Source organism: Urocampus carinirostris, chromosome 14, assembly GCF_059441175.1.
Source record: "Urocampus carinirostris isolate Australia breed hairy pipefish chromosome 14, RoL_Ucar_1.0, whole genome shotgun sequence".
NCBI lineage: Eukaryota > Metazoa > Chordata > Actinopteri > Syngnathiformes > Syngnathidae > Urocampus > Urocampus carinirostris.
In genome coordinates, this window is record NC_142362.1 from 15373389 (window position 1) to 15391907 (window position 18519).

The 18519-nt window shown below is 36.3% G+C and overlaps 2 protein-coding genes across 4 annotated transcripts in view; both read right to left on the bottom strand.

The window, feature by feature from the left end:
- Positions 1–8005, bottom strand: part of myo3b (myosin IIIB) — a 171700-nt gene extending 163695 nt beyond the window's left edge. Inside the window, exons 1-3 of one of the 3 annotated variants that reach the window (XM_088352866.1) lie at positions 7990–8005; positions 7855–7886; positions 7748–7781 (exon numbers count right to left, since the gene is read on the bottom strand). In XM_088352866.1, coding sequence (XP_088208992.1) covers positions 7748–7781; positions 7855–7861 — 41 coding nt within the window. In that variant the 5' untranslated portion in view covers positions 7862–7886; positions 7990–8005. Of the gene's footprint in view, positions 1–7747; positions 7782–7854 lie in introns of all 3 variants that reach the window. The other 2 variants (XM_088352869.1, XM_088352868.1) reach the window with 2 other exon arrangements.
- A 3022-nt stretch (positions 8006–11027) lies between these two features.
- ubr3 (ubiquitin protein ligase E3 component n-recognin 3) overlaps positions 11028–18519 on the bottom strand; it is a 43990-nt gene continuing 36498 nt past the window's right edge. Inside the window, exons 36-39 of the mRNA XM_088352591.1 lie at positions 17305–17484; positions 15224–15433; positions 14404–14543; positions 11028–12590 (exon numbers count right to left, since the gene is read on the bottom strand). Coding sequence (XP_088208717.1) covers positions 12473–12590; positions 14404–14543; positions 15224–15433; positions 17305–17484 — 648 coding nt within the window. The 3' untranslated portion in view covers positions 11028–12472. The remainder of the gene's footprint in view (positions 12591–14403; positions 14544–15223; positions 15434–17304; positions 17485–18519) is intronic.

The window sequence follows — 18519 nt, forward strand, 5'->3', positions numbered from 1 at the left end:
ATTTGTGACTTGATCTGGGACAGAGGTAAAATATTCAAGCGTCGGGTGTTTGCTCTCATAATGGACGCTGATATGAAGCGTCTCAGGTGGCCTGCAGGTAACCAGGAAGTAGTCGCTGGTTGCCAGGTCACATGAATCCTTCTGATCTTGCAACCTGATGGAAATGAAGCGCTCCTTTTGTTGGGGTCACCATTTCATCGCTTAGATCAGTGGTTCTCAACTGGTCTGACTTCAGGACCCAACATTCCAGCCTAATGACAAGCTGCGACCCAAATCAACATAACATTTCCTCACCTCAAAGCTATAGAATATAAGTATTGTGATGTTTAAAGAAGAGATGGTAGAATGTATTAATCTTTAAAAAACAAAAAGATCAGCAAAGCAAAACAACTTTAGTGGTTAACACATTTGCTTAACACGCAAAAGGTCCCCGGGTCAAAACAAGATGGAAACATATGTTGGCCTGGAGATGGATGGGCACCACCAGGCTGTTCTTGCCCAAGACACACCACAGGAAATGGTGCCCTTTCCACCCTAGTGGTTAAGGGATCCAACCAACTTGCATAAACCTACATGGCATATAAGCGACCCCTAAAACTGCTTAAAAATATCCCCAAACTCAAATTCGTACCCAAAAAATGAATAAGACGTATACATAGACAACAATAATCATTAGATAGATCATATAGATTAGTATACTGGCAATAAATGATAACATTTTTAAAACTATTTCCTTAATGAAGGACAGGATGGGCCAAAATATAACGAAAAGCACTAGCTAAAATATAAAAAAATAAAAACAAAAATGTGAACACCGCAGCGTCGGAAAGACAGTACTCCACTGCCTTGAAAGGGTTTAGTCCATTTGATTCCTAGTACCGCTCTCGCTCCTCCTTCACTTGCGGCATAGCGGCGGCGTCTGTGGAGGCTCGGGTGTATTACCGTGAGAGTATGTTATAATGGAAGCCCAAGCGTGCCATAATTTGATATTAAAAGAGGAATATTCAGTTAATAAAAACGGACTAAAAGAAATTCAACTCATAAAAATGGCCTTAAAATGAGCATTGAATTGATAAAAACGGCCTTTTAAAATAAAAAAGTCTTTAGGAAAATATTTTAATTAAAAAGATTTCGGAATTGAATTTTACATGTTGTATCACTTTAAGTAAAATGAAATGTTTTCAACCGGAGAGACACTCAGCCTACATACAGTTATCAGTAATTTCACATAATAAATTTTTGACCACTAGATGTCACTGTATTGTGGAGTGCACCCAGAAACAGGCAAGACTATAAACTACAAAGACTCCAGGTGAACATAAAGCACCATTTTCCTTTTATATTTTTGCCCAACCTTCCACTGGGTTTTCGATTTTTCGAGTAGCTGTAGCAGCAAAATGGAAGCCAAATATATCATTTGCCCCTAGGTGAAGCTCATGTAATATATTTTTTATTTGGAATTAGCAGTGTCAAATCAAAACAAAAAATAGAAAAAAATGTGACAATTTTATGTATATATTCATAATAGTGAAAATAACAGAATAATCTGCCATCATTTTGCTCTGTGTTAAGATTTATTTATTTTTTTCCTTTTAATTTACTACAAAAAAAGTTAAAAAACATAGTAAAATAAAAAACAATTTCTAGTGGAAATGTTTTTTTTTTGCAGTATACTCTGTCTGTTTAAAATATTTGAAAACTATTATAAAGATGATAAGAATAATAACATCAATAACAAAAATAAACAACCAATAATAAATCATTTAAAAGGTTTAACAAACATTAACAACTGAAATACAAATATACATCGTACATTTCTGAATCATACATTTAAGAAAAAATCCAGTATACACAGTTTATTTTACGTCCAGAATTCAGTTTTAGAATTGTTTAGTGCTAAAAAAGGTTTTGCCCATTTTAAGGATAACATATTGAAACCAAATAGAACAAAAACACCTTATTGCCGTGGTGGACTACAACTACATAATCTATTCAACTTGAGTTCAAGGTGGTGTCTGTCAAATATTCTACTAGCTGACGCCATCTTCTGGCTGAAATCATCCTTTCAACCTCGGTCAAGCTACTTGTATAGCGTATTCACGTGTATGTCTCTCTTGGATTCGCCTGAATAAACTCATCTTTTTTCATCTTGGACTGTTTTTGAAACAGGCCTTTTCCTACTTTCACCATTTTCATCCTAGAATGAAATAAAACAACGAGCACGTGCGTGGAATCTCTCTCCTACCTCCAGTCTAATGAGCTCCGTGGCCCAAACACCGATGGTAAAAGTAAAATAAAAACGGCGCAGTGAAAAAAAAGAGAAAAAAAACGCTCTTTGAACTCATGTGGGCATTTTTTCACATACTTAATAGAGAAAACATTTCATTTTAAATTTTCTTAGGGACACCGCAATCTATATATCCCACTTATGAAGTTGAATTTTTATTCGATCGTGACATTTTCGCATCGGCCAAGCGAAACTGGTTGGGGAGCGGCTAAAGTTAGATGCGATTGAGAAGATACCGGTGACCCAACGCAGTCCAGCTCAGGTTACACTTAATTGTTTACCTTTTTGCCTCAGAAGAATACTGAATAATACATTATTCAATGTTATATGCAACAGGGTTTCCCGCAGATCCTTGAAAAGTCTTGAAACGCATTGAATCCATTATTCTAAAAATGAAGCTTTATTTGGCATTAAAATGTCTAAAATCCAATTTCCAAAAGTCTTAAAAACGTGTCAATATTAAAAATATTTATATTTAAAAACGTGAACACATTAATAAGATTAGTGGGTCCTTGAAAAGTCTTAAAACACATTAAAGCCATTATTCTAAAAATGAAGCTTTATTTGGCTTTAAAATGTCTTAAATCCAATTTTCTGAAAGTCTTAAAAACGTGTCAATATTAATGATAATTATATTTAAAAATGTGAACACATTAATAAGATTAGTGGGTCCTTGAAAAGTCTTAAAACACATTGAATCCATTATTCTAAAAATAAGGCCTTAATTGGCATTAAAATGTCTTGAATCCAATTTTCCAAAGTCTTAAAAATGTTTTAAGATTAATAAGATTTATATTTGTTTGAACTAAAAAAAAATTTGTAAAAAAAGTATTTTTTCAAGCATCATGATAAAAATGCTTCATCAGGGTTCCTGCGGGTCCTTGAAAAGTTTTAAAATGCATTGAATTCTTTATTTTTTTTAAAAGGCCTTAATTGGTATTAAAATGTCTAAAATCCAATTTTTGAAAGTCTTAAAAATGTGAACACATTAATGAGATTAGTGGTTGCTTGAAAAGTTTTAAAACGCATTAAATCGATTCTTATTTGGCATTAAAATGTCTTAAATCTTCGAGAGTCTTAAATATGTCATCATGATAATAATGCTTCATCAGGGTTTCCGCCGGTCCTTGAAAAGTCTTAAAATGCATTGAATTCCTTATTTTTTTTTTAAAAAGGGCCTTAATTGGTATTAAAATGTCTAAAATCCAATTTTCAAAAGTCTTAAAAATGTGAACACATTAATCAGATTAGTGGGTCCTTGAAAAGTCTTAAAACACATTGAATTCATTATGCAAAAAATAAGAATAAAATCAAATTTTCGAAAGTCTTAAAAATTTAAATAGATTAATACAATTTAGATTTGTTTGAACCAAAAAGATTTAGTAAAAAAGTAATTTGTCATGCATCATGATAAAAATGCTTCGTGGATGTAGCAGAAGAGTTCTTTGGAATTAGTAGTTATCTTCCACTCCATGAAGGACTGTACACATCCTTTTTATTTATATTTTTTCCATGTCTAAGACTTTGCGGAGCGTCCCTCCACCTCACTATAACCCATGCCCGCTTCAGCTCCATGGAGAGCAGAGCTTTCAGCCGCTCTGACCCCCAGCTCTGGAACTCATTGCCGCCTGACCTCCAAAATTCTGCGACCCTGTCCACCTTCAAATCCGGACTCAAAATTCATCTCTTCAGACTTGCCTTTTCTTGATCGTCTGCCTCACATACCGCCCCCTTTAATTCGAGTGTTTTTATTTGCATTTCATTACTTGCTTGATTTAATCTTGTTTTATTGTTGTTTGTCACTATATGTACAGTGTCCTGAAAGGCGCTTCGAAGTATAATCAGTGTCTGAAACTCATGACAAAATGTTACCGGACACCAGGGCAAACAACTCTGAAAACCCATTGGAAAGTATTATGGATTGATAATCAAAATATATAACAGAACAACACTTTAAAATTAAGTTTATTATAAATCTACTTATAACATTCAATGCATGGATATGACATCGCTGTTTTCCATCTGCCATCAGTATGTACCTGTATTTACTCATCTTCATTCATGCAAAAGTTTGCGTTGCGTTGTCTGCTACAAGCCACGTGAACTCCTCTTTCCACGATGCTTTTAATGTAAGTTTACGTTTTGTAGCGTCACCAATTTTGTTAGCTTCTTTTGAATATTTTCTTCTGGGGCTGAGGTTTTGGCTTGATTCCTAACCACTTATCGATTTTTCTTGTGTTCTCTGTCTACTTTGGAAAATGATAGGCAAATGCACGACCTTATAACGCTCGAGAAAGTCCGGAAGCACCATCTTTCTTTTTTTATTCTTGAAAAAGGTGTCGGCCACCAGGGCGGAGATGTTTTGTAAGTTGTACGCCCGACGTAAAAGATGCACGCCCTGGGCGTCCGGGCAGACGTTATTTCAGACACTGGTATAATGTATTATTATTATTATTATTATTATAATAATATTGCCCGTAATTCATGAGTTTTTGTTTTATTTGTTTCAGTTGTGTCTTTTTGTCGACACCGTCTTAAATTCGATTTCAAAAGGCATTAAAAAAAAGTCTTGAATTTAGCTTGCCTTAAACTGTAAGAATCCTGATGCAAAATCAACGGCGCTCTTTCCAATGGCACCTGCAGGTGTAGTCATCTACAAACACGTTTGCACCCCGCTTTATTAACAACTGGCTGCTAAGTGTGTGGCGAAAAAAAAAAGAAAAAGGGAAAAGAAAAGAAAGGAAACCCTGTGAACTATATAATCCTTTCTAAGGGGATGCCAAGCGGCTTTGCGGTAAACCTCAGCGGCCGCGAGCTGGGCTGCACTAACTTGCCCTTGTCAACGTGAACAACATAAAGACTCACATGACTACAATCATTTAATAATTCTATTTGTTCTTTTAATCGGATCCTAAGTAAAATACGTGGCTGTAGATTTAAGATATGCATAAGAACAATAACATGGGAAATGATAAACAGCAGCTTGAAAATCTCCAAAACACAGATATTTTGTAAATTACAGTAATCCCTCGGTTATCGCAGTTAATGGGGACCAAAACCACCCGCGAAAAGTGAAAATTAGTGACGCCTCTTCAAAAATGCTTTAAAAAAAAAAATATATATATATATTATTTTATTTTATTATTATTATTTTTTAGACCCGCGAAGCTCTGAACCCGCGAACGCTGAACCGCGAAGTAGCGAGGTCCCACTGTATATTGTTATTAGTCCCGTAATATTATTCACTAATTTAACTTTTCTATATCTAGCTTTCTCGAATAATTGTTTTTAAAGTAAGTAGAGGATTATCATTACATTATTACTAATACTGATACCGGGTACCGATACAAGCGTTTTTCTAAGGTATCCATCCGTACACAAAGGAATGCCTAATATGAGTTTCAGCTGCCCTCTAGAGGCTGATTTATAAGAAATCGTGATTTAAAGGAATGTTAAATTACATTTTTTTTTTCATTTCATTTTAAAGGTGAGTTGCATAGTTTGAGGTCCTTAAAACGTTGAAAATTCAATATTTTCTTTATTATGTGTTAACAATCCCCAGCTGAGTTCAAAGAGCCTCTATATATCGATTTCTCCACCGCACCTATCTGCTTTCATCATCAAAGCATTAGGCTGGAGAAAAAGAAGCGGGGGAGATCCCGTGATTTCATGCGCATTGAGGTTTTTTTTTTTTTTTTTTTTTCAATTCCAGGATGAAAATGGTGAAAGTAAGAAAATAACTGTTTCAAATAGAGTCCAAATGGCAAACTATACTCCCAAAAAAGATTAAAAAGGAAGAGTTTATATGGACGCATCACGTACTTACACGTACAACAAAAGGAGCAGCGATGATGATTTTAGCCAAAAGATGGCGTCAGCCAGTACAATATTTTGATGTTACGGACACCAAGTTCAAAAAATAAAAAGTGTTGGAATAAAAATAAGTCCTTGTCAAATTTGTGCATTTGGGCACCATCTGGGTAGGCAATTACAGTTTAAGTGCCGCTGACTCGCAACTCAGTAAAATATTTTTAATTTTTATGACTGTATTTCAATTTAAAACTGTTTACTATTATGATCCTCTGCTCTTATTTTTGAAAAAAAAAAAAAAAACGTCATTTGATGGATTTGGTCAAAATTCAAAAAAGGCCAAACTAAATCTTAGCATAGCTAGCGTTTCAATTTGATTTAAAAAAATACATAAAAATATTTAAAGGTTCAGTGTGTAATACTTGATCACCTGAAGTTTTTGTTTTGTGTTGTGCAACCGATAACAAGTGCTAAAAAGCACAAGAATACAAACTAAGGAGACTTAAAGTGACCAAAACACAACATTATTTTCCCCTTTCCACTTTTTAGCCTAGCCTTTTGCGAAGAAAATAATGTAAATGAAAAAAGAAGGAAAGGGGGTAAAAAGAGAGAAAAATATCAAAGAATTAAAAGCGAAAAATTAAAAAGATGAAAAGGAAGAAAAATATGAAAAATACAAAAAATGGGAAGAGAAAAAAGGAAAGAAAAAAAAAGTAAAAATAAGGAGCAAAACAAAAATCATACTTAAAAAGGAGGGAAAAAATATCTTACAGAGAAACATTTTTTTACTACACTTTAATTTTTCCTGTTTTTTTTGTAAAAAGGAAATAAAAGAAAAATTTATGGAGTAGCCTTGGCAGCAAGACCAATAATATCAGCCTCCTCGAGATCGTCTTATGTTAAATAAAAGACAATTTCTTGACTGCCAAGTACTTTAAATAAATGCATGTTTATATGATAGTCCATATATTTTTACCTGTCATTTAAATCAACATTTTTTTAATCAAATTAAGTTATTTTACCTCCAGAAAGATCTCAATCATACACACTGTCCCTTTAAGCAGTGTTAATTTTAGAATAACGTAATATTCCCGTGGATTACAATGATATAGGATATTTTTAGTGGGGGTAGACAAATACCGATTCTAGCTCATGACATCAAGTTACCTAGGTCTACAACTCATGTATCAAACTTGTGATCCGCGGGCCGAACGTGGCCCGCCGCATCGTATTTTGTGTGCTGTGAGACACTGCCCAGAGAAGCACAAGAGAAAAATGAGCCAGAATGACATGGCGTTAAAAATGTCCACCAGATGTCGCCAAAGCAGTGTTATTTTAGAATAACATAATATTCCAGTGGATTATATGAGATATTTTTAGTAGGGATAGACACTCACAAAGCACCCACTGTAGCTATTGTGTGCTGATGAACATTAATCAACCAGACCCGACCCCATGTTATTTTACCACGTTCAAGCTGTTTAAGGCAAAAGGAAAACTATAAAAATATTTTTTTAAAATAGCTGCTGTGTGTCTTTGCAGAAATTCAAAGAAGCTTTACCTCATTTTCTGTGTTTATTTGCCTAATGCAACTTTTTCTCTATTCCAATTCTCATCGAGTTACTACGCAACAAATAAAATAATACTTACCCTTTATTTGCTGCGTCATTTCCAACTTTGTGCTCTAAAAAAAGGACCAAAAAAAAAAGGCTCAGGGAAATACTTTTAACATACCTGTCCCGAAATTAAAGTCTTACCATCCATGGCGACATCTCCAAACTGATTTGCCCTTTCAGCCAGTCGGAGAGTTGAATAATTAATAATGAGCTTATGGTTACCTGAGCAGAGCACATTAGGACGAGCACATGTGAGGAAGACGACGGGGCGCTCACCTGAGCGGGAGGCCGAAACAAAGGAAGGAGGGCTCGGATGGAACGCTGACCTCAGCATTTCCCCCCAGAGGTGAGGTCCCTCACTCGAACTTCGGTCCGGTTGGAGGCGATCGCAAGTTCAACGCTGGCCTCTGTTGTTTATCCGAGCCCAGACCAATTGTGCAGAAAATACACGGATTACAGGCTGGGGGAATTTTTGAAGGGGATTGGGTCACACAGACTACTTTATTAATGACATGGGTTGTACACCTTGTTTATGGCCAATTTCAAGCACTTTCAGGACAATTTTTTTTTTTGTTTTCCAGTACCTTCAAAAGAAAAAAATCCAGCGGTAGTCAAAAGAATGTTTTTATTGTTGACTTCCATGACTAAAAAAAAAGATGCTATCTTGCTGCTAACACTTACTTTGTGCTATTTTCAGCTACTCCTATATATTTGTGTCAATGGGCTGTTATAAACTGACATGAATTCTGTCATAAACACGGAAAGGGCTCCACAGGTGTTGTCTTATAAATGAGTTCGATACAGAACACAAAAAAGTAGAAATTACTGTATATATCAATAGCAGAAAAATGAACTAAATTTGGACTGTATTTAATATTTATCGCTCCAAAGTGTGCTTTTTGTTTGAATTATTTTAATGTATATTTTTTGCATTTTTAAAAGATCTGTCTTGATTGTAAATAGTGATTTTTTTGCATCTTATCATTTATTTACAGCGCTGAAGAATTAATATTTTTACTATATATTTCGTTTTGCATTTTCAGGGATTTTGTGTTGTTGTTCGGATTTAAATCTGTACAATTGTTTAGTATTTGACAAAATATATTTTTAGTAGATCTGTAATCATTTTAATCTAAAGTTTGTGTTTTTCAAGGCACCGTTCAAAACTCAAAATGACTTATTACAGGTAAATTTGTTGCATAACGTTTTATTCTCATTGATAATATATCAATTTATAAAAGAAATTTGAGGAGCCGTTTGCGAGGTAAAAGAGCCAACTCTTCTCAGTGAGCAGAGCCAATTTTTCAAAATAGAGGGTAAGACAAGAAAGGGGCGGTGACGTTTCACATGACACCATAATGACAAGCCACGAGAGCAGGAGTATAAAGGTCATTTTAAAAAACTTCTAAAAAGATTTATATTTTACTCCATTAAATCTTTCGGATTTAATTATCCTCTATGTTCTGGTCCGGAGCCTGAAAATGCTGGTCTACTAGTGATCCCAAGAGCCAAGAAGAAATCCGCTGGTTCGAGAGCATTCTCCATTCGGGCCTCGTTCTGTGGAATGTTCTTCCCCCTGAGATCCGATCTTCAACCTCGGTGGAAATGTTTAAATTCAGGCTTAAAACACACTTTTATTCTATAGCTCATGTTTACAAGATCTGTGTATAATTTGTTATTGCAACATCGGTTGCAGACTGGTCATCCTGGAAGGGGGATTACCTCATGTGCGGTCCCTTCTCAAGGTTTCTTCATTTTCTTAACATTAAGGTTTTTGAGTTTTTCCTTGCCCTCGTGTAGGTTTTAGATCAGACGAGTATGTCATAATAGTCTGTGGTTTTCAATAGCCTGTTCTCTGTGCAGACTCCTTGTGATTAAGGGCGTCACAAATAAACATGACTTGACTTGAGTCGAAGTGCCAAAAAACATGGCAATGGCAAAAATTTCAAGCCCTTTACCCAAAATTCAAGCATTTTCCTGACCTTGAAAACACATTACTATTCAAACATTTTCAAGGATCTATCTATAGATCGATCTTAAGCTCACTCTATAGCTCTCTCAATACACACTAACACCAAATCCATGTCCTTCTAGTGGGTGGTAGCTTGCGCTAGGAACAAACTCCTAATCACCATTCATTCCACTTCGCTCTTCCAAACCTGACATCGAACCTTAAGCCCACAACACAACAAGGGGCGAGTTGCTGTGCCATTGAATTTATATTTTATATATATATATATATATATATATATTATATTTAATTATATAGATCATAATAGAATATGCTTTAAAGATCAAATCATTTCGAAATGCTGCAGCAAGGCTTTTAACTAGGACCAAAAAGTCCAATCACACAAAGCAGATTTTGGCTAACATGCATTGGCTCCCTGTTAGCCTAAGATGTGATTTCAAGGTTCTCTTAGTATTATACAAAATCATACATGGACTTGCTCCCTCATATCTTTCAGATCTGATTTCCCCCTATGTTCCGGTCCGAAGCCTTCGTTCTGAAAGCGCCGGTCTACTGGTGATCCCAAGAGCCAAGAAGTGTTCCGCAGGTTCGAGAGCGTTCTCCATCCGGGCACCGGTGCTGCGGAATGCTCTTCCCCCTGAGATCCGATCTGCAACCTCAGTGGAAATGTTTAAATCTAAGCTTAAATCACACTTCTTCTCTATAGCATATGAATAACCTATACTTTTTGTTGACATCTCTGTATTATTTGTAATTGCAACATCCTCTGCTGTCTGGTTATCCTGAAAAGGAGATACCACATGTGCAGTCCCTTATCAAGGTTTCTTCATTTTCCTCATGTTGAGGTTAAGTTTTTCCTTGCCCTCATGTTGGTTCCAGATCAGGGGATGGTGTAATAATAGTCTGAAATAATAGTCTGTGCAATAAACTGTGCAGCCCTTTGAGACTCTTTGTGATTAAGGGCTATACAAATAAAAATGACTTGACAGCTTGAACTCTATTAATGATGTATGCAGACCACAAAAGAGGTTAGACACCCTTGGACTAACGTAAAGCGTCCGTCATCAACCTTTTTTTCAAGCTGGGAGTTACTTTTTTGTTCCAGACTAGCGCAAAGGGCTATAAGCTTGATATGTATTTTAAAGATTAGTTATGTTTTTACCACTTTGTAAACAATACTATTTTACTTTTAAGTTATTACAGGTTGTAATTTTAAAGCCCCATTATACAAAACATTCACATAGCTTACAAGCATTCAAGAAACTGTGGTGGAACATTTTCATGCACATATTTCCAATCAATGTACAGTGAATTAAAAAAAGATACCTACCCGAGACCCAGCTCAGTGTGCTTATATTTTATTCACATATATTACACGTTGCAATAAATGTCCAAGTCATCCTTTCTGGCCAAAATCAGAAAGTTTGATTCTGCACTTACAGTAATGTACTGTATTTTTTCACCGATCGCACACACAAAGAAGCTTCCAATCACGATTTTACACTCGCGACTATTTGCTTGGGGACGTTTACAAAGTGGGACTGTTAAAAACGTGATTGACCAACTTTGTAAACGCAGCATGCATGAGTTCTAAGTTTGACTTGTTTTTTTAATTTAAGTGTCAATCCAAAAAAATGAACAACAAAAAAAAAAAAGTATTGAAAGCAGCAGCCCAGTTTTAGTGTCACTCATCCCCAAAAAAGAAAACAAAATCTCACAGGCACGATCGGATGAAATGACTGCTCCGGAAAATAAAAACTGAATTTTCTAAGATAACCTAAAGAATAGTGGTTCAAAAAATGGCATGCACAGTGTAAAGCCGATGACTCAAACGAAACATTGGAATGAAACTATAAATCACAGCCTGGGTTCAAACAAGACGGTCACTATGAACGCCAATATTCACCCTCGGGAAAGCTTTTCGGATGAACAGATTGAAGACCAGGACCAGAAACTAGCTTTGCTGTAAAACAATGTGATATATATATATTTCTAAAACGTTTATAGCAAGTACAAAAACAAGAGCATGTGATCTCTTCCTCTATGTGTAACCAAAATCAAGAGAAAAAAAAGCAGAGCTCAGGGAGGCCGTGTTTACATAGTGAGTGTAATAACGGTGTTATAAAGTGACCGCGCAACAGCCGAGCAATCTCAGCAAAGACTCGCGCAATTTCACGAAAAACGACAAGCAGCAGCATTTATTTAAATACCTAAAACCTTTTTTTTCTTTCAAAAAAAACAAAAACAATTCCTGAGGATGGATTGCAACTTGACCCTTTAAGAGCCTTCCATTTTTTTTTTTTTGCATTTTCGCCAAAAAAAAAAAAAAAAAAAAAAAAAAAAAAAAAAAAAACTTGATAGTGTTTTGATGCCATGTAGCAGGTAATGTATCTGCAGCTGTCAGGAGCCCACAATCTCACACCAGAACCAGGATGAAAAGGGATATGCTTCAATAGGATCAATTATACTGCTTTATTGCAGTTATATTCAACACTAGACATTTCTTATAGCTTTATATATCCACATAAATACGAAAGCCTTCCGAATTGTGCTTTAAGGGGCTATTTTTTAGTTTATTTCCCTCTGTAAAAACGTAATGATAACATGACGGTCCAAACACACGCGTTAATCCTTCAGGCTTGTGATTGCACACCAAAACTTCACACCAAAATGGAGTGGAAGTTGTCGCAGACGCTGCGGCAAAAAAAGAAAATTGCAAATAGTCTTCTGCTCTGTGACGGGCTGCAGTTGTAAAGTGGACTTCGGAGGATTTTTCTTTTTTTAAGTTTAGAGTCCGTTATAGTGAGGCCCCCAACGCTTATTGATGTGGTCAAAGGTGTGCGAAACCCACTGTTGCTCCAACACTCGATATCGCTCTTCGCACAAGAAGAGAGGTTTTCCACGGCTGCGGTACAGACAAAAAAAAAACATGTGTGAGTGAGTGACAGGAGAAGTAAACATTGTCAAGATGGAATTTTTTTTTTCCCCTCGCGGTTCGCCTCCATTGATGATTCTAGCTGTCAAAACATTTCTAAGAGAGGACAGTGTTATAAGTTAATTCAGTTTTTTTTTAATATTGGAAACCTGCAAAGGGGATTGCAAAGGATGCCAGTCCATTATTTTGACTATTATTTCTCTCTTTTCCTTGTTTGGACCATTATGTACCGTTTACATCATTGTCACTTTTGGCCAATCATGTTGCTGTTCTTTGATATTCACACCCTAATCGACATTTCGTTCTGTGTACATTGTTACACAGAATGACAATACAAGGAAATTATTTATTTATTTATTTATTTTAGCGTGAATCTACATTTGTAACCTACACTATTTAATAAAAAAGGGCCCAAGGGGGGGCTTTTAGAGAAGGTTGGCGTTTCTTATCGGAGGTTTGGACTCTCTCCCGTTCTCTTTAGAAGATCAAAATCCATTGATGTTTTCCCTTCAAGTTTTAGCGCTCTATTGAACTTTAAACTTATCAAAGTTAGTGAGTGAAAAATAAAATGTTAAACCTTTTAAGGGTAAACAGCAGTATGTTCATGTATCTATCTACCAAAATTGACTTAATTTTCCCACAGTGGCATGAACTGATATGTCAGTTTTAAATTTCAAACCTAAATAATGGAACGGATAGTACTATAAAGGATAGTACTGTATTGTAGCAGTCATGTGAAAAAAATGTAACCCCGCTAAAAAATATGGTCTAATGTTTTTTGTTTTGTTTTTTTAAATATGGATTAATGTAAACAGGGGGAAGCCACAACCTGGTGTAAATCTTCTGCATGAATAAAATTCCACATTAACGGTACTTTAATTTAACCTCAAAATGTGATTCTATTGTAAACACAATTTGATAGAAGGAGACTTAAGAGTTCAAATAAAACATAATTCAATTGATTTGGGCCGCATTTTTTAGACAAAAAAAGGAACTTCAAGTGTCATAACACTTTAGCAATGAGAATTCCTTACATCATTTATTGCAAGGTTGACTAAAATTGATTTTGGATGTATTTAGCCGACTATGGCAGCTTGGCTAAACAGCTCTTTGACATCTATAGCAATCAATGGGAGCCCAGCTAAAGTTGACTTCAATGGCAGGATATCTAAAATTCATCTTTGCCATCTATCGCGGTCAATTGGAGCCTAAATAGTATGGATCTTTAACGTCTATAGCATATGATGGCAACCTAGCTAAAATGGATCTTTGACATCTCTACCAGTGAATAGTATTATCCTACTTGGAGCCTTCATTCGGAAAATGCTGGTCTACTAGTGATCCCAAGAGCCGAAAAGTCCTCAGGTTTGAGAGTATTCTCAATTCGGGCCCCGGTGCAGTGGGATGCTCTGCCCTTTGAGATTCGATCTTTAACCTCAGTTGAATGGTTTACCTCATCCATCCATTATCTGCACCGCTTATCCTCAGTAGGGTCGCGGGGGTGATGGAACCCATCCCTGCTATCTTCGGGCTGTAGGCAGGGAACACCCTGTACTGGTTGCCAGCCAGTCGCAGGGCACAGAGATGGACAAACTCACTCGCTCATTCAAACCGAGGGACAATTTAGACCGGACAATTTACCTGACATACATGTTTTTGGAATGTGGGAGGAAACCGGAGTGCCCGGAGGAAATCCACGCAATATACGTGACTGATTTCAAAACTGACTGATTTTCAAAACTGTATCAACCGTCATGTGGATCTTGTCAGCTGTGAGCGTTACCGTAAATCGCGGTCCTCCTCTCCGTGGGCATCGAGGTAAACAGAACCCCACAGACAGAAGCGATGTCCGCGGATAATGATGATGACTGAGGCGTTGATCAGCAGGAAGATGCCGGTAGCAGCGCCACAGTGTTGGGAGTGCTGTACAACGGGAATAACCATTGTTCTAACACCTATTGTGTGGATGAGGTATGTACAATAGAACCCCAAGTTACAGCATCCAAACTATAAAATGTAGAATAGGATGTGTTTTCGGCCCCTCTTTACAGCTTTTTCCCCACCATACAACATCAAAAACAAATTATTTTGCAAGTAATTAGTTAAGTAATTATTTTGTAAGTATGACTGTGCATGTTAGGTGTCTCAAAACCTCTCCTAGTACATACAGTACTATTAAAAGAAACAGAAAAAAATACTATTGCACAAAAATAAATTATATACTATTGGACGAAACTGAAAATATATACCCATCGAATTATTTTATTTTTTTTGTTGCTGTTAAATGTTGTTCTTTTCATTGCACTGTTGTTACGATACACTATTCTTTCTCACGATTACTACAACTTAGGCCAGTCTCCATGCACTACATTACATTGTAAATATTTTTTCTGTCTTTTATTCTGATAGTGTTATTATCGTATTTTTATTTTTGAAATCTGTATCACATGTTTACCCTAGAGTGCCAACATTGATATCAATGACAATAGAGAGAATTTAATTTATCTCCACTTTTCAATCCCTACTTTTGAACTTCTAAATGCTGTATCTCGGGGGTCTACTGTAAAAGGTTTTCAACATGATGACAGAAAGGAATAACTTACCAATACGCATTCACAGATACCCTGCTGCTTGCAGCAGACCCCTTTGAGGCAAACAAAGGCGCCACAGACAAGGCAGAGCGCGGGGTCCTTTGGCACCTTTTTACAAACAGTGCAGGCCTTCCTGTGGTAGTACTGGAAGATGATATTGTAGTTGTCAGGCAGCTGGAGGAGGCGGGGCGGTGCCCACTGAGGATCTTGGACTAACAAGGTCTAAACACAAGACAAATGAGAAGGAAGGGATTCAAGAGTCTTTTCAGTCCTGCAGTTTTTCATTGTCAGTGCAGGTTCTTTTTTTTGAAGGTTGTGACCACGGCTGCAACTAACTGCTATTTCAATGGTCGATTAGTTGAGAAATTGGAATTATATATTTTTTTTCTGTAATTTAGCCTGAACTTGATTTATTGTGCGGAAAATGATAACACGAGAAAAATGGATAATATGAAAATGTATTTAATCTTTAATGTATAAAGATTATCAAGTAAACATTTTATCCCTGTAACCCAAAAGAAGGCACATTAGCAGCGATATAATATGAATAATAGTAATAATAGTAGTAAATAAAACAAATAGGATGTCTGCTCCGTTAAGTACATTCAGTGGTCCACTGCAAACTCTATAACAAAAGTATTTGAAGGTCCAGAACATTGTGTAAATTTTGACCACAAGATTGTCTTATTTGAAACTTTGAAATTGTAAGTAATTAAATAAAATGAATATAAGAATTATCAAAATGTAATCAAAAACAATGAGAAAAATGAATTTCAAATTATACATATATATTCTTATCATTTGCATTTATCATTTTTGTTTATCTATTAAAGTAGGGTACAGTAGTTATTTATTTTAAACTGAAAATGTATACGATCATAGTGCTTTGGAGATATCTTGTTGCCTTTTGAGTCCAGGCAGCTATCATGAGAAGTAGTTGAGTTTCAACGAGATAAATATGATGTTTTGACACCATCTTGCGAGCTATAAAACTGCAAGTGACTTCAGGTACTTTGTTTATAGCTCCAATGTTTGACCACTTGATAGCACTTTGTTGTCTAACGCGAACGAAAACCAGGGCCAAATGGGCACAGCGTAGCGGCAAGATGCCAGACAAAAATGGCAGCAACTACAAGGAATAGATTCCGCTATGTAAAATAAATACACATTTTTGACCAGTGAATGTTAATGTTAACATTAGTATGATGGTTCATTTTTGCCCATTATTCAAACTAACTATTTTTGACCAAATTAAAGTTTTTTTTACCACTAGGAGGCACTAAGTGTTACACACCGTCTTTTTAACAATTACCTACAGTTTGAAATCAAACGTTTGTAACACCTGACATTTGCAGTTTTTAACGTTTTAACAAATGAGGCTTGTTCTTTGGACGTCATGCATTTGATTTTAAATACTTAGACATGGTTTGGCATAACGCTCAAGCTCTCTATTATAATAATTATTAATGTTGACACCGCTGTATGGGACTACGTTGCTACCAATACATTTCCCCTAACCTTTTCCAGCAAAAGAATCACTATCCGTCACACAAAACCTATTCCCTTCCCTTTTTCTTAATTTGGTTTCCGCTGGTAGTATTTTATTACCTAAGCCACCTGGAACTGCACACAGGGGACCGGTCTGTGGCTACTTCTCTATTCCTCTTTCTTTGCTCTAGAAGCAAACGATGAATGCAGAGTCCATGCGGCGCCCCTACATTGTGTAATGCTTTCTCTGCCAAACCAAACCGTTTGGGTGCTTTTGGGCATCTGATTGATTATGTTAAAATGCAGCTTATTAATCAGTATGTTAAATTGCTACAGAATCAAAAGCAAATTGATTCTAAATCCTATAAACCAAAATTCAAAGCAATTATCACCTACTTCGCCATTTCTGTATTTTTATGTTACCGCTTGAGAGAGACGCTATTGACTATAACACATGAGCGACTTTAAACAGAGATTATATTCATGTAGAGAAGCCTCACTCTGTTGGAAAAATGTTGACAGCGAAATTTACTGTCAACTATTTTTTATTATCGATTTTTGTCGACAATGTCTACTAATCGTTGCAGCCCTAGTTGTGAGCTTACCAGCGATTGCTCGGCCTGCGTCTGAGCGAGCCCGATAACCTCAGCACACCACTGCGTGACCAAGTCGAAGGCGCCGACCGGCCACTCCAAACACGAGGCACTGTTCACAGGATTGGGGGCCACGTAGGGTGCTGGAGCCAGCCCTGAACACAAGGCCAGGGTGGAGAACTCCTCCTGCTCCTGTAAACGTCAACAAGAAATCCAGTCAAAAATGATTTTATTTTTTATTTTTTTACCCCATTTTTTGATCACCCATGCGCAAAGAGGGGTTGGTGATCAGGGCTGCATGATTTTGGGAAAGGAACTAATTGCGATTTTTCAGAATAAAAATTTCTTTTTTTTTGTCAAATAACTTAATGTTCCTGTAAAATTCGCCCTAATTCCCAATCAAAGACGTACTCAAGGTAAAATGAATGCGGTCCTTAAATCATTTGGAGATTATGGACGGTTTTGATCTCTTTTGAAAGGCGATACTCTGAAGTTTTGTCCCAAACGGAAATAATCCCTGCAAGTGCGACTAACATTAAGTAATCTGAGTTGGAACACACAGGAATGAAAGGTTTTTATTCTGGTCTGATTTTTTTTTTTTTTTTTTTTGCAATTAAATGCCTGCATATGAGTGTAGCATGGGCATCTTAACTGGAATACAGGTGAGACAATAGCTTAAAGCCTCACCTCATACCTTGTCAAACTTGATCACAATCTGAAAAACTAAACATTGAATTTTCCATATTTTTCTAAGGGTAGGCTTAGGCGTTTCCAAAAATGGCCATATGGCAACTAGAAGTCTACAACACTAAAACCTTTGCAAATAAATGCGTATTTTACTTGGGCCAATCTTTCAGACATTGTGAAAAAGATGTTAATGTTTGACTTCTCTTTACAGAAGTCAAATCAATGATTGTGCACACTAGGCTGTAATAATGGTGCGGAAAAAATGAATCATGGATTTCCTTGAACAAGTTATTTTTGGCTCTGATTTGAACACACCCCCAGGAAACGCCACAAAATTATGTTTGGATTTTCATTCCCTAACCAATATGTCAATCATCATTAAATTTGGTTACCAATGGCTGAAGATATTCGAAACTACAGGAGGCGATCTTCCTTTTATCTTACAAAAAAAAACAGATAAAAGCGGCGCCGCCGCGAGCGGCAGCCTTTCCAACAACTCCGGGTTATTTCGCACTTTTTGTGATATTATTGTTTTAAGTG